The following is a 20,032-nucleotide window of genomic DNA, read 5'->3' as shown; positions in this document are numbered from 1 at the left end:
CCTTGTTGAGATATTTCAGTGAGTAGAGAGCTGAGTTGTATATTTGATGGTTTTGGATTGGTTTGCTCCAAAGTGGCAGTGGCACTGCTTCATGCCATAGCATATCGGAACTAACCCTAAAGCTGACCATACACTTTAGATAGCTTTTCCTCCTGACTCCTTCATACACATGCATGCTCGTCTTGGCTGACCGTGCATGCGTCTTCAATAGGGAGAGGTGAGTAAGAGAGGTGTCTGGCAGCAGCTTATCTCCAACAAGACCAAAGGGTCAGGCATATTGAAATCCAACACGCCCGATCCTTCTTTCTGCCAATGTCTGCTGTTGGGAGGCCCCTATATACAGTACATGAGATCTTTGGCCGTTCCTGCTGATATTGGCGTGTTCGGACAAATTTTATCTGTGTATGGCCAGCTTTAAAATAATCATATTTCTAGCCCACATAAACCTAAAAATGGCCTGAGGCTCAGAATTAAAGTGGCTGCAGTTTGCCCAGAAGTAGTCACGTAGACCCGATCAAACACCAGTGTTCCCCACTACCATGTTTACATAATGGTACCATATTTTACTTTGAATGGATACCTTACATGGTGCCAAAGTCCTTTATGATGACACCGTTCCGAAATTTGACTGTCCTCATTTTCTTAATTTTTAAAATATCCACGTACTTCTTTATCACTGGCTCATATATCTTATCTAAGGAAAAGAAGGTGAAAGTTATCAGTTTGAGGTCTAAGGTCATACATCGGAAGAGCAGTGTTGGGTCAACCAGTTCTTATCTGTCATTACATTCTTTGTGTCTATGTTTTAACCCTTGTACTTAAATGGTTTAATAACCCCAATAAATGGGATTAGATTTACAATAAAAGCCTGCCATTAAGGTTGTGTTCTCAAGAAATTGGTGGCCCAAGGAGCCAATAAGGTTATAAGGTTTGCACTTTAACCCATTCTCAAGAGAAAGCTTATGAAAGTTGTCATTTTTTGTGTGAAATACATTGCAGTAGTAATAGAAGGTACCAAGAGCCTAGTATCATTTGTATATGTTGTATCTGCAACGTTTAGTTGACCACCATGTGCATTCTCCTGCCCAAATCTAGTGTTATTGCCAAAAATCTAAGCTGTCCCACCGCTCATACGTGGCCTGCTCTCCTGCCATTCTTCAGAGCATATTGTAGCTCTATCCACAAGTACATGTAGAAGCTCCTGACCCATGGTGTAGACTCAGGAACCCCTATCCTAAGGGTTTTGCCTTTACTATACAGCTAAAAAATTTCTTCGATCATCTGTCATTGGCCAGAGAATCTTTATTGTGATATTGCTTTAGATTAGGCCCTGTTTACATCTGCGTTGGAGACTCCGTCGCAGATCTGGCAGAAATCACCAGAAACAATGGCGCAGCACACTGCGCTACTGTTTCCGGTAAAACCACAGACACCTGGACGGAAAGCCAACGGAACCGCAGAGCTGAGATGGGTTACAAGCTGTAGGACTACTACTAAACTACTTAAAGGGGTTGTCCACGAACGCACCACTGATGTCCTATCCACAGAATAGGTCATCAGTATATGATCGGTGCGGGTCCGGCACCCGGACCCCGCACCGAGCAGCTGCTAAAACTGTCTCCGAGCACCAGATGTGAAGCTTATTCAGTAGTCGGAGCTGGAAGCAGATAGCTCAGACTACTGCATAATGGCCGTTCTGAAGAACTGCGGCTCTGCTCCTACTCACTTGAATAGGAGCAGAGCTACAGTACTGCAGCTTGGCCGTCTATTCCGCCGGGGGAATGCCACTCTTTGAGGTAGCTCTCTGCTCAGGCCAAAACACACACACATGTGTTGGTGAATGGCCGCACGATTTTGCTGGTAATACCCGGAATAATCGTGCATACATTGACCACCGCAAGTGAGAATGGGACCAATCTGAAAAGCCACATGCCCTGTGACCACCCCTATTGCCCCAGCGATACCAGTATATCCCTATTGAGCAATCTTCAGACTCCGCTGTACTGGTTACATCTTTTAGAATGAATTCATGTCCTGAAGACTTTGGTATAGAATAATAATCATAATGCAGACAAAAAAAGAACAAGACTGTGTCTAAAACTGCACCTGCACTCCAACTATCGTACAAAAGATATATACTTTATTTAGAGATCTATTAGATAGGGCCTGTTCACACCTGCGTTGGAGCCTACATTTGAGGCCTCCATCACCGATCCGGCGAAAATACCAGAAACAATGGAATTCTGCACTACTGTTAACGACAAAACCACAGACACCAGAATGAAAACCCGACAGAACTCAGTAAAATCAATGGGTTCCACCGGGCGCCGATAGTGTGAATCATACAACGGAACCAGCGATTCCAGTATTTTCTTGGTTCTGCCCCTCTGATGGAGCAGAACAATGGAAACACTGACACAGGTGTGAACAGGCTTTTAATTACACGCACGGACAACAAAGCTAAAATCTTTTTAAAAAAATATATACAAACCACCCTTATGGGATCGCCTAGGCCCTGTTCACCTATGTTTTAGGGGCTTCCGTCACAGATCCGGCAGGGATTACCGCATGCTGCGCTTTTGTTTCCAGTGAAATCACGTACACCCCGACGAAAAGCCGACCGATCCCACGAAAGTCAATAGGTTCCCTCGGTTGTGTGCGTTAAGCAATGGAACCGTTGCTTCGGTCATTCTCTTGTTCTGCTCTTCTGACGGAGCAGAACAACGGAACACACCGACGCAGGTGTGAACAGGGCCTTATGCTGAAACCCCCTATGGACTCCAATTCACAAAATAATGTGAACCCCCATTAAGAATATGAAAAATAGCAATATAACATCAGACGTTACATACAGTAGTTATATTTGTAGGATTGTTGGAGTGCAGGTGCAGTTTTATACACAGTCCTGTGTTTTGTTTTTTGCTTTTGTTTGCACTCATTTATAGTGTGTGTGGCACCTAGCACCCAGGGTTTTATTCTTTGATTAGCGGTGCCCGCCTCCTTGTTGTGCAATACAAATAACAATAATCCTTATTTATATAGCGCCAACATATTCCGATGCACTTTGCAACTCAGAAGGAACACGTACAGACAAAATGATAATTACATAGTGACAAAACGAACAAATTAAATAAGAGGAGTGCAGAAGAGCTTACAATCATACAGTATATAATTCAATACGATAATTAACAAATGTATCATGCGCTCGTAGCCTCTCATTCTCTGTTACTTATTAATTTCTCTCTGTATACAGTATATAAAAGACTCCATCCTCTAATAATTTACCAGGTATATGGGCGAACAAGACGTTACATAAGAACCATCAACTTTTGCACTGAGGAATTGAGGACCTATATCCAAGAAATCACCTGAAAAGCTACTATGGGCACCAAATACACTATGGCACTGCTGGGGTTATTGACTCTACTGGTCTGTGAGCTTGTGGAGGTGGTCAACTCAAACAGGACCGAAGCCCTGAGGATAATGGAGAACGTCCCTGTCATTGATGGGTAAGTGTTGCCCTGTAAAATGGATGCAGTTATAGTTGTGTGATACTTGAGTGCCTTGAAGAATTGGATCACCGATAGAGATTGCATTATTATAAGATAGTAACATAGTTTGTAAGGTTGAAAATGACTCCATATGATGTCACAGGACGTGTGGTCATGTCACTGCACCATCTATAGGCTCATGCACCATACCCGTATCTGCACTTATGTAGAGCACTATGAGCCTGAGCCCAAGGATGGTATGGTCAAAGACCTGATGGCAAGTAATGTCTTATAAATGAGGATTACCGGTGGCTGCAATCACACCTGTACCCTATACCATCTAATAGGACAGCCATCCTATGATCAATAGTGGTTGGGAGGGCCCTGGGGTAGATTTTCCATTGGAGCTACACCTCTGTGCAGGGCCGGTTTTAGTTGTATGTTGGTCCTTGGGTTGCCCACCCTCAGTTTACCAAAGACATCTAGATCACCATGCCCCCCCAAGCCCACTAGGCCTTGGCATCTGCCTACATAGAGAATTGGGCTTTATATGTAGTTGAGAGTTTTATAAGCTACATGGAGAGGATCTTATTACATAAAGGGCCATCTGGTTTAGAAACCCACCCTCCTCCCATTCAGGACCGTCATCTATTAGTCAGAGTTGAAAACAACTGCAAAGAACTTCACTCACTCAGGAGGACCCTGCAAGTCCATGTGATAAGTGGGCAGCCCATTGATGTTAATGATAACTATGTAATGCTTTATTTCTCCTCTCGTGGTGCTGCAGGGAAATTGAACTCTTGCTGCTGAGTTTTTCGAATGATTACAGCCGATCATTGGAGGTGGTAGCAATGAGACACCCTGTGATCATCGGAGCTTTCTGACAAATAGGGACTGTCCAAAGTGGGAAAAACCCTTAAAGCTACAGTATATGTAACATACGCCTAGAAAGAGAGAGAGCGACTAAACAGGAGCTTTACTAGTCCGTAATACTTAATGTTCGGCTCTTGTGGCGATTAAATAATTGTTAGTCAAGAAGCGTCACTTCACCGCAAGGGATGCAACGTATTGTTTAGTGGGAACCCCTCAGTAATAATAATAACCTCTATGTTCTCCACAGACACAATGACCTGCCTTGGCAGCTACTGAGTGGATTCAATAACCAGATGAATAAAGTCGATCTTGTTACTCTGAATACTACCCACACCAATATCCCTAAACTCCGAGAAGGAAGAGTGGGGGGACAGGTAAGTGAGTAGAGACCCCAAGAAAGCTACCAACTTCGCACGAGAGGCAAAACATTGACATTTTCTAAAGGAAAAAAAGATTATTATTATTTTTTCAAATGTGAGAATTATTTTATTATGTTAATAAGTCATCTATAAAACCTACATTCTTGTACATGAGCGGCAAAATCTTATTATCAAAATTCTTGTTATTCTTTGCAAGCGTCCGGCCTAGCACCTAGTGATTGAGCTTCTTATATTCAGTCTGTCACTTCACTAGCACAATGTTTCCAAAGTTTGCAATGAGCCTGTGTTTTTACACCGCTTCCAACCTTAACAATCAAGCTGCAGTATAAAGCATGGAGGAGAGACAGAATAGCAGCATAAGCCAATGATGAGACTGAACGATTTTAGAGTACCTTATATACTGTTTAGACATTTCAGTTACTTATCATACCTCCACTCTAATAGAGCTCACTTAAAAAGCAACCAATAGTGAAGAAAATAGATTAGCTAAAGGTAGTGACTTTTATACTTAAAACAGGTTAAAAATTATATACATTTGCCATATTCATCCTCACCCTATGTATTATTTTTACATAGTTCTGGGCAGCCTATGTCCCATGTGATACTCAAGGTAAAGATGCTGTAAAAAGGACCTTGGAGCAGATAGACGTCATCCACCAAATGTGTGAAAGATATCCAAATGACTTCCTGTGTGTGAACAGCGCTGACGGTAAGGGCACATGGGTGGTGGATTGAATGGGTGTCACCAGACGGGGATCTTGTATATGTTTTTATATAGCAACATACAATATATAGAACATATAGTTACATAGGTTGAAAACAGACACAGACCCATGAAGTTCATCCCCTCTCAATCCGTTACACGTCATTTATTGTTAGATTCCTTATAACCCTCTATGCCATTCACTATTAGATAAACATCTCGTCCTTTCCTAAATTCTAACATAGTATCTGTCAGTAATCCCTCTTAGGGTAGGGCGTTCATAGCTTGACTACTCTAACTGCAAAGAACCCTTTCCTATACATGTCTGAAACGCCTTTCTTCCACATTCAATGGATGTCCTCTGGTCCTTTTGTAAAGTCCTTGAAAATAAAAATGTGTCAGTTCTTTGTATTGACCACACATATACTTATACATGTAAATTGTGTTAACCCTAGTTTGATTCCATTTAATGTATATGCATTAATACTATTACTGGGGCTAGATGCATTACTTTACATTTATCAACATTCATCTACCCTGTTTTTGCCCATGCTGCCAACCTATCTCGGTCTTTCTGTAAAGTTTTACAATCAAACTGAGTTTAAAGAATCCTACAAAGTTTTGTATCATCAGCAAAAAAAAATTAAACCTCACTATCAATCCCATCCACAAGGTCATTAATAAGGCTTCGTTCACGGTCTGCGTCAGGGCTCTATTCTGATGTTCCGTCTGAGCTTTCCGTCAAAATGGAACCCTGACTGAAACAAACGTAAAACATAGGTTTCCGTTTGCATCACCATTGATTTTAATGGTGACGGATACAGGTGCAAATGGTTTCCGTTTGTCTCTGTTGTGTATGGGTTTCATCGTTTTGACGGAATGAATAGCGCAGTAGACTATGTTAGTATATGTTTCCGTCAGGGGAAGAGAGGATCGAAAGATTAAACGGAAATCGTACCGGTTCCGTTAGAATTACCATTGATTTCAATGGTAATTCTTTTGTTTCAGTTGCTTTCCGTTTGTCTCCGTTCCCTAGGTTTCCGTTTTTTTCTTTTAACGGATGCAAAAGTGCAGCCTGCAGAGCTTTTGTTTCCGTGGAAAAAACAAATGGAAACCTAGCGAACGGAGACAAACTGAAGGCAATTGAAACAAAAGAATTACCATTGAAATCAAGGGTAATTCTAATGTAACCGTCGCTTTCCGTTTAATCTTTCGATCCTCTCTTCCTCTGACGGAAAAGAGGTAAACGTATACTAATGCTAGTGTGAACTTAGACTTGGGTTACATTCACATCTGCGTTAAAGGGTCTGTTCGGAGCATCCGTCAAAGATTATGCCAAATTTGTTGGGAAAAATAGTGTTGCATGCAGCGCTATTTTTCCCCTTCCAAATGACGGACACCTTGGTGGAAGCAAACGGGCTCCATTGTAAGCCATTGGGGTCCGTTTGTCTCGGCTAGCATCGGTCATGCCATTATAAACGCAAGTCACTACACAGATTATGAATAGAGCCTTAGATGTACTATCTCAGCAGTAGAGTATTGCTGAACCTTTAGGCACCAGGGCCCGATGTAACTTCAACCTATGTACTGTATCTACTATAGTTATACCCATGGCACTGTGCACTCTTTAGAGGCATAGCTATAAGGGGTGCAGAGATAGCAGTCGTACCTGAGCCATGGTGCCTGAGGGGGCCTAAAGCCCCTCTGCCACACATAAGAGGATACCAGTATAATAAATGCACACGTGGTGGGGGCCCTGTTTCAAATCATAGGTACTTTAAGTTACACCCCTGGCACTCTGATATGCTAATGTTTCTGTATGTTGTATTCCTCACATAGGGATTGCTGAGGCTTTCCGGACTAAAAAAGTGGCCAGTTTGATTGGCGTGGAGGGTGGACACTCCATTGACAGCAGCTTCGGGGTACTACGGACCTTTTACAATCTCGGTGTACGATATATGACTATAACACACAGTTGTAATGTCCCATGGTAAGGAGCGCAACTGCAATTCAAAGACCACTTTGCCACATACGAGAAGAGCAGTGCTATCAATGACACCAGTTGGAGGGGGGGCTTTGGTACAGATTTTGGGCCCAGAAGGTCCAAGCTACTCCTCTTATCAGAGCTTGCAGCTCTTGGACCCCGTTGAAAAATCTGGACTCCCGGTTATTAAATGTGCTATATTACAGATTATAACCATTGGTTTCTTAACAGGGTGGATAACTGGCTGGTGGATACAGGATCAGATCCCGCTACAAGCAATGGCTTGTCTGAATATGGAAGGGTAAGAATGAGAGAGGTTCAACTACTGATGGTTTCCATGTGGCCATTTTTATTAAAGGGCTTCTCTGGCTAGATGATAAAACATATATGCAACAGGAATGTTCCCCTTCTGTCACTCTGCCCACTATTTCTCTAGTTGGAGTAGCAGTTTGAGCTCCAGAGCTGCACTTCTATCTTTAACTTGGAACAGGACATCTCATCCATTGTCAACCATTTTATAGGTTTTTAGCCAAAAAAATTAGTTATTTTCAGTGATTCAGCTTCATACTTTGTTGAACATTATTGAAACCACAAAAATAAGTATTTTTTTCCTAAAAGTCAACTTGTTTTTCTAAAGTGCTGGCCAGCAATTTAAGCAGGTCATTGAATACAGCCAATTTATTTCCTAATCCAACACATGGAAGAAAGTTCATTGTGACTCCAGTCATCATTTTAACCAGTTGGCTTCTCCACTCTTGTCTAAGTTCTTAAGAAAATAGGCCCTGTTCACACTGAGGTTTATTGCAGGCAGAAAATTCTGCCTGTAGTAATCACAGCCGGTTTTTTTTTAAGTGGTTTTGCACCACAGGCTTTTTTTGTCGCGTTTTTTCCGCAATTTTTGAAAAAATGGGAGGCAATTTTGGCCGTTTTTTTTTTTATAACATTCTTTATTTTTGGGTATTTTTTGACACAAAGAAATCATAACAAGCCAAAAGTATACAGCAATACAGAAAACATACGCATCCATCTTACATATTGAATGAGCAAAAAAACCAAAAAAAAAACACGCATAGAGCGTCAAAAAATAAACAAGCCGTATTATGCATATGACACATTTCTATAATGAAACACAGACCTCTGTACCAGCAGAGGCGAAGTTAATACAATGGACAGGATACCCGGGCATCGAGGACACAGAGCTATACATTACCAACGATACTGAAAATGCGTCCAGGACAGTGGGCACCACGGCAGGCGGCCAGGTAGCACAGCTTGTTACGAACCATCACGTACGTACTTCACATCGGATAGAGGAAAAAGCAAGCAAACAGAATCAGAGGACCAAGACTCCCACTATCAACCTCAAGGCGGATCAAGCCAACACTCCCCCCCCTGTTATGTCCTATATGGCCTATGCATAGAGGAGATATTCTTCCGACTCACAAAACTCCTGCCACTTCTGCCATACCAATCTTCCCGCTCTCGGACATTCTCGCTGGGCCTGTGTTGCCTCCTCCATTCTCTGCAGCAATAAAATCTCCTGAAACCATTCAGTGATGGTTGGCGCACTACTAGATTTCCATAACCGTGGAATCACTGTGCGGGCTGCGATCAACAGAAAACTGATCAGAGTTTTCGAATATGTTTTAATCGCTCCAGGGAGCATGGAAAGAAGCAACACCTCCGGGGTGTTGGGGAGCACTAGGCCCGTTCGGCCGTTTTTTGCAGCGGTTTCCGCGTAAAAAAAAACTCTGTGTGAACAGGGTTGGTAGAATCCCACTAAATCAATTTCTGAAATGTCACATTGATACATCAGAAAGTTTTCTTGGGGAGGATTCATGAGCGCTGCTCCACAAACTGTAGGGCCACGGCTCTTTTAGATCATCCATTTGGTCATGAACAGGGTCGTACTGGCCCACCAGATTACCAGAGGATCCACCAGTGGGCCAAGGCTCTGAAATGATAATGGGCCCCTAATACAAACGAGCCCCGAAGATCCAGCAGAGGACAACTCCATATGGAGTTGTCATTGGAGCCAATTACCTGACCCTAGGGTCTGTATCTGTGAGTCGATTTACAGATTAGACGTCATTGATGAGATGTCCTGTGTGTGCAATGATAACAAAGATTACAATGAAATTCATATTGGATGTGCACATGGTGGGCCCAAGTACCCTCAGTCAAACACTGGTTATAGTTGGTCAATACCATGGCTGGAAATGTCCACCAAAATCTCGTACCTGTGCTCCTTGGGCTACGTTCAGATGAGCATGTCCGATTTGCGCGCGTAAAAAACACAGCATTTTTCTACATTTCATGTCCGTGTGCGTTGCATATTGGCATCTGTGTGCTTTTCCTGTGGCATGCGTTTTTTTATGTCCATGCAGGCACTTCTTTTTTTTTTCTATTTCTCTGCTTTTCTATGTAACTGATACGTGAAACATGGACAGCACATGGATGTCGTCCGTGTGCTGTCCGTGGTTTTCACGCACCCATAGACTTCAAAGGGCGACTAGGTGCGCAAAAACTAGCCAATATAAAACATGCAGTGAGTTTCACGCAACGAACACTTGCTGCGTGAAAACTCACGCATGTCTGAATAGCCCCATTGAAATCAATGGGTCTGTGTGCTGTCAGTTATTTCAGCGGACAGCACACGGACGAGGATTGCGCTCATCTGACTGAGCCCTTAGATTTCAATGTCAAACGATAATGTAGCGTGGTTTCCCCTTTAATATGTCCTTGGTTTTATAACAATTTTATATTCAGTTTTGTTCCCATGTGTCCATATAACATTAAAATACCAATCTGTGTCATTATATGGGATTTCAGCCTCTTCAAACATAACGGGAATGACGACTGTTTTTAATGCTGTCATTAGACTGCTGTCAACTTTGAAGACCCAACAGCTCTTTATATGGGCAAGTCCAGAACTACAGTCTACGGATTGAATGTTTCGGTTTTCTTTGGAATCATTTAATATTCCAAAGCCAAAACAAGCTTCAGACTGGTGTGTAATGTCTACCAGATTATTTCATTCATTACTGCAAACCCTGTAAATTCTTATAACAAAACTTGATGCAGATTTTGGATTTCGAGGTCTTGGTTGCATGTGGAAGAACATTGTCATAGAGCCCCAGAGCAAAATATCAGCATGTCAGGGCATGCTGGGAGTTGTAGTTTCGAAACAACCAGAGAGCCACAGGTTGGAGTCAACTCTATAGCAGTCACAGGGCCTGCCTTCAAGGGGTTTTCCTTTTATCACCTATCCACCGGATAGGTGATAAATATGTGATCGGCGGGGGTCCGACCGCTGGTCACAGGAACAGGCTTACCTTGCCTTTCTTGCGAGCCCCAGAGGAATGGAGCGGTAGTGCGCGTGCTCGGCCATCGCTCCATTAATTTCTATGGGGCTGCGGAAGAAAGTGCTCGGCAGCCCAATAGAAATGAATGGAGCCCTGGTCGAGCACGCGCACTACCGCTCCATTCCTAAGGGGCTCCCAGGAATGGCACAGTATGCCCATTCTCGTGATCAGTGGGGGTCCCAGCAGTCGGACCCCACTGTTTAGATATCCTGTGGATAGGTCATAAATATTGATTATGGGGAAAACCCCTTTAACTGTGGCTTGCCATTCCAGCCTCCCATGATCATCTAGTCCCTGTCAGGGATCATACAATGTTTCATAAATCTATTAATTTTTTTAATGCATATCCAACATTTCCAAGACGTCAAATTTATTGTGACATTATGCTTGGAATAACGTGTAATTTTGTTTCTGGAACAAACAAGGTATTAGTTTCATAGTTTGGATGGCACATGATACATTGAAGCCCTACGCTCGTTCCCACACTTCAGCCATATTTGCACATCCGCCAACCCTGAATTCTTCCATAACCTCAAATTTGCCTTTTCAGCTGCCTGACTGCTCATAACTTGCCATGAGTTTCTAGATGATCATATAAGGCAAATCAAAAGTCAAGAACCACTCAAAAATATCTGAGACGTTTAATATTAGATGGATAGGGAGGGTGGCTCGCTTCATCAATATACCCATTAGTCTCACATATAGTAATAATAATGGTGAGATCAATCTGACTTAAGTTATTTACAATATTCGGGTGATTCCTGACTTCTGACTCGCCTTGTAGAGCAGTGGTCAGCAACTTACGGCTCTCCAACTGTTGCAAAACTACAACTCTCAACATCTAATGGCAGCCATGTGCTGTAAGGAAAAGTTGTAATCTTACAATCGCTAGAAACACAGGTTAAAATCTGCCGCTGTAAATCATCAAAATGATGTATACAATAGTGGTAACGTCCGTCACAATACATAGGTGTCACATGACGCATTTCACAAAAATATATTTATTTAGAAGAATATGTATATTCATCTCCTCTTATAGATTTACTTTGTCTGTTTCCACAATTTCAATGCACTGCAGCCGTTTCCTACCTGGGCGGGGTAGCGCTGTTCATCCTGAGCTTCCTGGTTCATGACAGTATGGTTGGGTTACAATAAGAAAAGGGCCAGGTGGAGGCATATAAGCACAGTTCCTGTTTTATATTTTGTAACATTAACTTTTCTGAATAAGTCAAAGTTATGCATACTTGACCTATGGACAGATGAATTCGCACAGATGTACAAGATATTACAATATATAATTTGAACCTGGTGCTTTTGCGTGTGTTTCCTGGAAGGGCGATGCCCGTTTGGCAAACCATTTTGACATCTGGACTTTGTGTTTGTTTTTTTAACGCAGAATGTCGTCCTGGAAATGAATCGCCTCGGAATGATTGTGGATTTATCCCATGTTTCCTTGAAGACCATGAAAGATGCTCTAGAAGTCTCTCAGGCCCCTGTCATATTCAGTCACTCATCTGCCTACAAACTATGCAATCATGCCAGGAATGTGCCAGACGACGTTCTTAAGATTGTGGTAAGTGGAAAAAGCAGAAAAAGTCCTGTATGAATGGAAAAAGCGACATTACCTCTCCCCTGTATGCGGTCTTTCCTCTACTATTGTCAGTGTGACAACGGCTTATCTTGACTCAGGCAGTACAATAAACATGTTATACTTTCCTTAAGGGCTTGTTCACACGTAGCGGAATTGCTGCGTTTTTTCCATCCGGAATTGCGGACAGAAAAAACGCAGTATAAAGTAGCAGCAAAGTGTATGAGATTGAACAAATCTCATCCACACGCTGCATAAATATTGAGCGGAAAAACCGCTCATAAATGGACCTGCGGTGCGGAATTTCATTCCGCAGCATGTCGATTGTTTTTGCGTAATCACTGCATATTTGCTGTGGGTTGAATTCATTGGGAGGTAAAACCTGCAATAAATAGCAGTTGTTGCGTTTTTTGCAGCGGATTCGCAGCGATTCCGCCGCAAAAAACTCAAGCCTGAATAAAAAAAAACACCACTATGCTTATCTAGGAGTCTGTGATTCTTCCATCAAGTCGACCTCCTGGGATGACGCTTCATCCCGTGTGACCGCCATTGAAGCCGATCACAGGCTGCAGCGGTCTCCTAGTATGAAATTAGTCATCCCAAGAGTCCGACCGGCTAGGAGGATGGCTAATGCAGCAGTTTTCAGCAGCGGACATTCCGGGCAAAAAACTGCACCACAGTTTGGTACGCTTTTTAGCTTGGAATTCCCTGTGCTTTTACGCAGCATATCCACCCCGTGTGTGTGTGTATATATATATACATACTCTCATTATCTCTATCACAGTGAAACCTATAAGAAAAAAAATTTGACATTTTGCTAAAACGGATGTGGGGTCGTCACAATCTAACATGGCCAATATACAAAGTCTGTATGTTTGCCTAATTGGGTTTTCTGCTTTATATAACCATTTTGTAAAATTACCTATTAGTGCATAGGGCCCCCATAGCGACAGCGGAAAGTCCCAATGGGGATCAAGTACATGTCCCAGCCCACTGGGAAGGCGGATGTGGGATCAGTCTGGGGTGAGGTCTCATAGCCGGGGCTGTGACCATTGTATGCGCTGGCATATTTGTGAATGTTATTAGATTTTTAGGGAAATTGCAAATAACATAAAAGATCTTAACATTCTTTTTTTTTTAATACAGAAAGAAAAAAAGGGTCTGGTGATGGTTAACTTCTTTAATGACTATGTCACATGCAGCAAAGTTGCCAAATTGTCCAATGTGGCAGGTAAGTAGTGCTTAATTTACAGCTGATAGTACAGGAGGCCCACGGAGGATGTCTACTGTCCAATAGGAAAGTTACAAGAACTAAGAAGTATGCAAATTTAAAGGGGATCTCTCCACTTACATCTCCTCTGACCTGTCTTGGAGACATTGGATGTAGTCCTTGTAGTTTCTAAGCGTCCCAATTTTTTTTTTTTTTTTTTTTTATCAATACTGATTTACATTCGTTTCCCTCTTTCCATAGATCATTTTGATTACATTAAACTCATTGCTGGTTATGAATCCGTTGGATTTGGCGGTGATTATGACGGAGTCCCCAGGTAAGCAAGTGTGAGAGGGAATAGGTAATCATTTTCTAACCACTGAGGCCCCTACCGATCGTGAGAACTGGGGTCTCCAACTGCTCAGCCGCAGTAAGGAGGAGCTTGAATGGAGTGGCGGTCGAGCATGTGCGCTGCTGCTCCATTCGAAGTCTATGGAAATGCCGGAAACAGCTCTGGGTTGTTTCCGTCATTCACATAGACATTAAATAGAGCGGCGGGTGTACTCTCAACCTTATTCCATTCAAGCTACTTCTCGCTGCGGAGGGTGCAGTGAGGAGGACCTGGGTGTTCAGAACCCCCGTTCGCATGATCGGTGGGGCTCCCAGCGATCATAAATTATCACTTATACACAGGATAGGTGATAACTTATGATTCTGGAAAAACGCCTTTAAGAAATTGAACCGGCACAGAATATTGGAGCTTAAAACGACTTTGCAGGTCATAGTCTTAAGGCCCTTTCACATGGGCAGACCGGTCAAACAAGCACACGTTCGAAAGCTCATTCTCAACCATCAGCCTGCGTAACATGGCCAGTGATCAGCGACAAACGTTTGCTGGCTGAACGGATCTTTTATGCGGCCAAACAAAAATAATCGTTGTCGGCAGCACATCTCCCGGGGTCAACAAGGGACGTGCTGCCAAGAAGACACAAATGTATAGGGATGAACAATCGTATTACCAAACATTCATCCCTATACTCGCCATCATTGCTTGACATGAATGGATCGACTAATTATCGTAGATCGTTGCCAGCCAGGAAATCCGCCCGTGTAAAAGGACCTCTATGAAGGACCATCTGTAAAGCTTTATAAACAATTTGTAATTAATCTGACCAGGTATCTGATGTTTCACTTCACATCAGGATGCAGAATAATCAATTAAAATGGTGCAGCATTCCGGCATTAGATGACGGACATACGGCCCACACACACTGACTTTATTAGGTCTGGACCCTAATAAATATATAATTTATCCTAATTACTTAAAACTACTCAGATAAGGCCTAATTTAACTTTTAGGTTATATTCACACTTAGCGGATTAACTGCAGGTTTTCATTGCTGCGACTGTTAGGGTATGTTCACACGAGGTCATTACGTCCGTAATTGACGGACGTATTTCGGCCGCAAGTACCGGACCGAACACAGTGCAGGGAGCCGGGCTCCTAGCGTCATAGTTATGTACGATGCTAGGAGTCCCTGCCTCTCCGTGGAACTACTGTCCCGTACTGAAAACATGATTACAGTACGGGACAGTTGTCCGGCAGCGAGGCAGGGACTCCTAGCATCGTACATAACTATGACGCTAGGAGCCCGGCTCCCTGCACTGTGTTCGGTCCGGGTCTTCCGGCCGAAATACGTCCGTCAATTACGGACGTAATGACCTCGTGTGAACATACCCTTTAGGGTATGTTCACACGCAGTGCGCAAAAACGTCTGAAAATACGGAACTGTTTTCAGGCGAAAACAGCTCCTGATTTTCAAACGTTTTTTTAACAACTCGCGTTTTTCGCGGCGTTTTTTACGCCCGTTCTTGGAGCTGTTTTTCAATGGAGTCAATGAAAAACGCCTCCAAAAACGTCCCAAGAAGTGTCCTGCACTTCTTTTGACGAGGCTGTCATTTTACGCGCCGTATTTTGACAGCGACGTGTAAAATAAAGGCTTGTGGGAACAGAACATCGTAATTCCCATTGAAAGCAATGGGCAGATGTTTGTAGGCGTATTAGGGGCGTTTTTTCAGGCGTAATTCGAGGCGTAAAATGCCGGAAGTACGTCTGAAAACACTGAGTGTGAACATACCCTATTACGCTGCGGATTTTCTGCAAAGTGGATGAGATTTGAATAAAATATTCAGAAATTGACCTGCGAAGCTTTTCTTTAATCTGCTCTGAGACTAACATTTAATAGCAATCGCAAAATTTTGTGACTCATTTGAATTGCTTTGAGTAAAAATTTCTCAACTTCTTACTAGTCATGCTAATCTCACGGGCACGGTTACTGTGCCAGTGCAATCAGGACTGGGGCAATGGCTGTAAGACACAGGCACAGCCCTGCTCTAACAGCGGAGATAAGCAGAAACGCTGATCTGCTTTATTTAACCCTTCATATGCCACGAGTAATGGTGGTTGCGGCATATAATAGGAGAGACTGAATGGGGACACCAATTGATCGCGTGACAGGGAATTCTAGTGACTCGATCTGGGCCCATACCATGTATAGGCAGATAGCCCAGGGTCCATTGGAGGAATCCAGAGCTGTCTAACAATACTCCCTGTTAGGTTTGCCCTAACACTATTAATATGCACAAGTAACAAAAAGGACGCCATAAATGCGTAAGATGGGAATACTCATTTAAAGGGTTTGTCCACGACTTAGGAGGAACTTTCCTAGATTTCTGAAAAGTGCTGGATTTGTATTACTGCATTTGATCCTTGCTGGTTTATCTATTGATTTGTGTATTAATATGGCGGCCATATTGCTTGTCGCCCAGACTAAGAAACAGCTGATTAGAGTTTCTGTAGGGACCGGCCCTTTAACGATATCTGCCCCTTCTTCACTATATTAGGGTACCAGAGGGTCTGGAAGATGTCTCAAAGTACCCAGACCTTGTAGCGGAGCTGCTGAAGAGAGGATGGACAGAGATGGAGCTTGAGGCAGCCCTGGCCGGTAACTTCATTCGTGTTTTTAAGGAAGTGGAGCAGGTGAGGCCCTAAACTGATATAGTGGACGGCAGCCATTTATCAAAGCTGTCTAATAGAAAACTGCCCATAGCAACCAATCACAGCACAGCTTTCATTTTTCCAGAGCAGTTTAGGAGATGAAAGATGCTCTCTGATTGGTTGCTATAGGCAAACAGGCCAGTTTTTCCTATTACAGTTTTGATAAATATGGCCCTGTGTTCTGATGATAATGAATATAACATTTCTTTATTTTCCTAGACAAGTATCAGGATGAGTTCAGAAAAGCCCAAGGATGAGCCCATAGCTTACAAGGAGATCGAGAGTGATTGTCGCACCAACTATGGCTATAATATACCAAGCGGTACAGGTGCCCATCCGCATGTTGGCAAAGGGCTTCTTCTTCTCATGTGCCTTTTTTACACCTTGTTTGCGTGAAACCTAAGAGCCAACATCCACATTCAAGAGCCCCGTAGTGACATAGTGGGGCACACGTTTCCATATGCAAAAAGTGCCATCAATGGGTGCAGCGCGGCGCGCTTATTGCACTACTCGTTCCCAAATCACTGCCTGGTGTAAACAGGGCAGTGATCCGACGACAATCAAGCAACGCTCGACCATCGGCTGATTTTATGTTTTATGCTGGCCTGAAAATCATTGTAGTCCGCTGCACATCTCCCCATGTAAACAGGGGTGTGCTGCCGACATAATGTGAACTATATGGGGACCGCACGCACACAATGTCAGCAATTTGTACGATGTGCCGCACTGTGTGGTTGTGACTTTATGCTGCTTATTGGGTTATCATCAACTCCCGGCATAGGTAACAACAATGGCGCACATTATTTAAAGACCGTTATAAAGTCACCCATGATATAAAATATATATTTTTTATATAAAGTGTCTTATTCTGCAATTTGTTTGATATTGAATTAGAACATTGAAAAGTATACGGACGCTTGAGAAATCTTTTGCTGCTGATATGGGGTAGGAGTAGGGGTCCGGGCTCAGTTTGGCCCATGCTCTTCCCACATTGCAGAAGTTCATCTGGGTATTTCTGTCTTCCAGACTGCGCAATGTTAGAAAACAATGGGAGGAATAACTTGTACCAGGGTTATAAGGCCCAAACCTGCTCCAACATAAGCAGGGGGAGGGGGGCACACGCACAAGCGACTTTCTTTACTACAACGGTCCGCGTGATATCATGAGGGCTCCTTGTCTATGTAAAGTTTCCATTTGACCTTAACATCGATGAGTTCCTCCCTAAGTTAGACAATCGGGTTATATACTGAAGCCACAAATAAAGTGTGAACAGAACAACCAATCAGGTTGCTGCTTTCAAAAAACGTGATGAAATATGATTGGTTGATAACTGCTCCACTTCTGCATTGCACCAGCTTTGATAAATCTTCCGTAAAGTTGCAGATGTTGTTAGCATTTTATTTTGAGTTGCTTTGCTGAAGGTTCGCCACCCCTTTTAAGTAGCATATACTTATTTTACGACCGTCCGATGCTGGATTGTCAGATATCGTGATTAATCAAACCGGTCACAATACTGCAGGAATGAAGGAATTTTACTGTGCGTATCTGTAGATTATATCCAGGTCATGATTCTGTTGAAGTTGAGCCTTGATCTTCAGTAAAACCACATGTGATCTGTATGTAGGTTGTGATTTTTGCTGAACCTGCATTAATATACTAAGTAGCAGAAACATCAGTGATCTCAGCTAGAATAACAAAGGTTCATACAACGGCGGGGAACACAAGTTCTCACCACAGGAAATCTGCTGTCGCTGCTTTATCAGCAACTGATGGTAAGAATGTATCGAGGGATTGCGCTTCCCTGCCATCAGATTCAGCCCGTGCTCTTTGTAAATTGTACATGAGCGATTCCAACCACCAAAAAAATTAAGAAAAAACAGAAACCTGCTTGAGGGTACGAACACGCACACGGCATAACCACTGCGGAAAATGCGCCACGTATTACAATAGCAGCACGGTGGGTGAGATTTCAACAAATCTCGTCCCCACACTGCGGAAAAACGCAGGCGAAAAAAACACGCACATAAATTGACCTACGGTGCGGTTTCTTCAACTGCATGTCAATGAATGCTGCGGAATCGCAGCTCTTCTGTTGTGGGTTTTCCCATAGAAATGAAGCCTTTCCCTGCTTGTGGCGTTACCTGATGCTTGGACTTGACTAGTGACCCGGCCAAGATACACAATATGTTCACCATTATTCATTCCAGCTGTGCGGAGGCATTTTAACCGTTAAGGATTTCATCCCCCAACGTGACAATATTACTATTTTACATCACTGAGGAGGTAGACCGGACACCCCCCCCCCCTCATTCTCAATGCCCCTTATTAAAGGGGGTCACCTGATTAAGCCAACCACCTTGAAATGTGGTATTGGGGCATTACTAATACTAGAAAGAGCTCTTGCAATCTCAGCTAATCTTCATGAAGGCAGTGGAAGGCACACAGATTTTTTTTTTTTTCAAGCCACTGCTATGGCCTGCATCTGTCACGCAGAACCCCACAGATCAGTTTTGCAAAGGGGCACAGCAGGAGTGTCGACATATCGAGCTTGTTCATGCGTTGTGTTTGAGAATACTGAAACCACAGCTCAATTCTATTAACTTTTTTGAGACTAAAGCCCTGTTCACATCTGCATTGGGGCATGCCGGACGCAACGATTCCGTTGTAACACGGACGCCACCAACGTCTGACGGAACCCATTGGCTTTAATGGGTTCCGTCGTGGTGTTTGTGGTTTTACCGGAAACAATACTGGAGCCTCCAACGCAGAACTGAACAGGCCCTAAGGCTCTGTTGAAATCGTGGTTTCCTTTAAAAATGGAAACAGCGAGCCGGATCCGTCACACAATGGACACCCATTGTGTCTGATGAGCCCCATTGACTTATAGTGGGGTCTTTCGGGTTCAGTCGTTTTGACTAAGAATAATGCTATGCTATTCTCGTCAAATGTGACAGAGGTCTAGATGTGAACATGGCTTAAACTGTAGTATCAGAGACAGCAACGTGAACAGCCTGTGTCCGGTACTGCAGTTCTGAGTGCTGCGGTCTGGTCTTTCTGCTGAATGGTTAGGGTCTGGGGTCTCAGACCCCCTCACTCATCTGTACACATTGATGGCCTATCCCAAGAAAAGGTCATTTAAAACCTGGGAAACCCTTTTAAAGTTCTATATCGGTTTCATTAGCCAGAAGTAATCATTTAGTAACTTCGTTATTGATCGTCTTTTGCAGGATCATTCCACATATGGGCCCCTTCAGAGGTAAAAATCCTACAAACAGTAACCCTGGAGTCACCAGCTGATTAGGGCATAGTCTCTGTTATCTTATTGGCATATTCCTTTGCCCGCGTCTCCTGAATGTTCACAATACTGCAGCGATACCAGG

The 20,032-nt window shown here is 43.2% G+C and overlaps 1 protein-coding gene across 1 annotated transcript; it reads left to right on the top strand.

The window, feature by feature from the left end:
- Window positions 1–3,381: 3,381 nt before the first annotated feature.
- Window positions 3,382–17,475, top strand: DPEP1 (dipeptidase 1). Its single transcript, XM_075837128.1, has 10 exons — window positions 3,382–3,509; window positions 4,612–4,738; window positions 5,321–5,453; window positions 7,287–7,437; window positions 7,663–7,732; window positions 12,193–12,369; window positions 13,531–13,615; window positions 13,856–13,931; window positions 16,499–16,634; window positions 16,872–17,475. The coding sequence occupies exons 1-10, from the start codon at window positions 3,382–3,384 to the stop codon at window positions 17,046–17,048; spliced, it is 1,260 nt and encodes a 419-aa protein (XP_075693243.1). The 3' UTR covers window positions 17,049–17,475.
- Window positions 17,476–20,032: the final 2,557 nt, after the last annotated feature.

This window comes from Rhinoderma darwinii, chromosome 9, assembly GCF_050947455.1.
Source record: "Rhinoderma darwinii isolate aRhiDar2 chromosome 9, aRhiDar2.hap1, whole genome shotgun sequence".
Taxonomy (NCBI): Eukaryota; Metazoa; Chordata; class Amphibia; order Anura; family Rhinodermatidae; genus Rhinoderma; species Rhinoderma darwinii.
The sequence above is the reverse complement of the archived record's forward strand: the minus strand, read 5'-3'. Positions and strand labels throughout refer to the sequence as shown.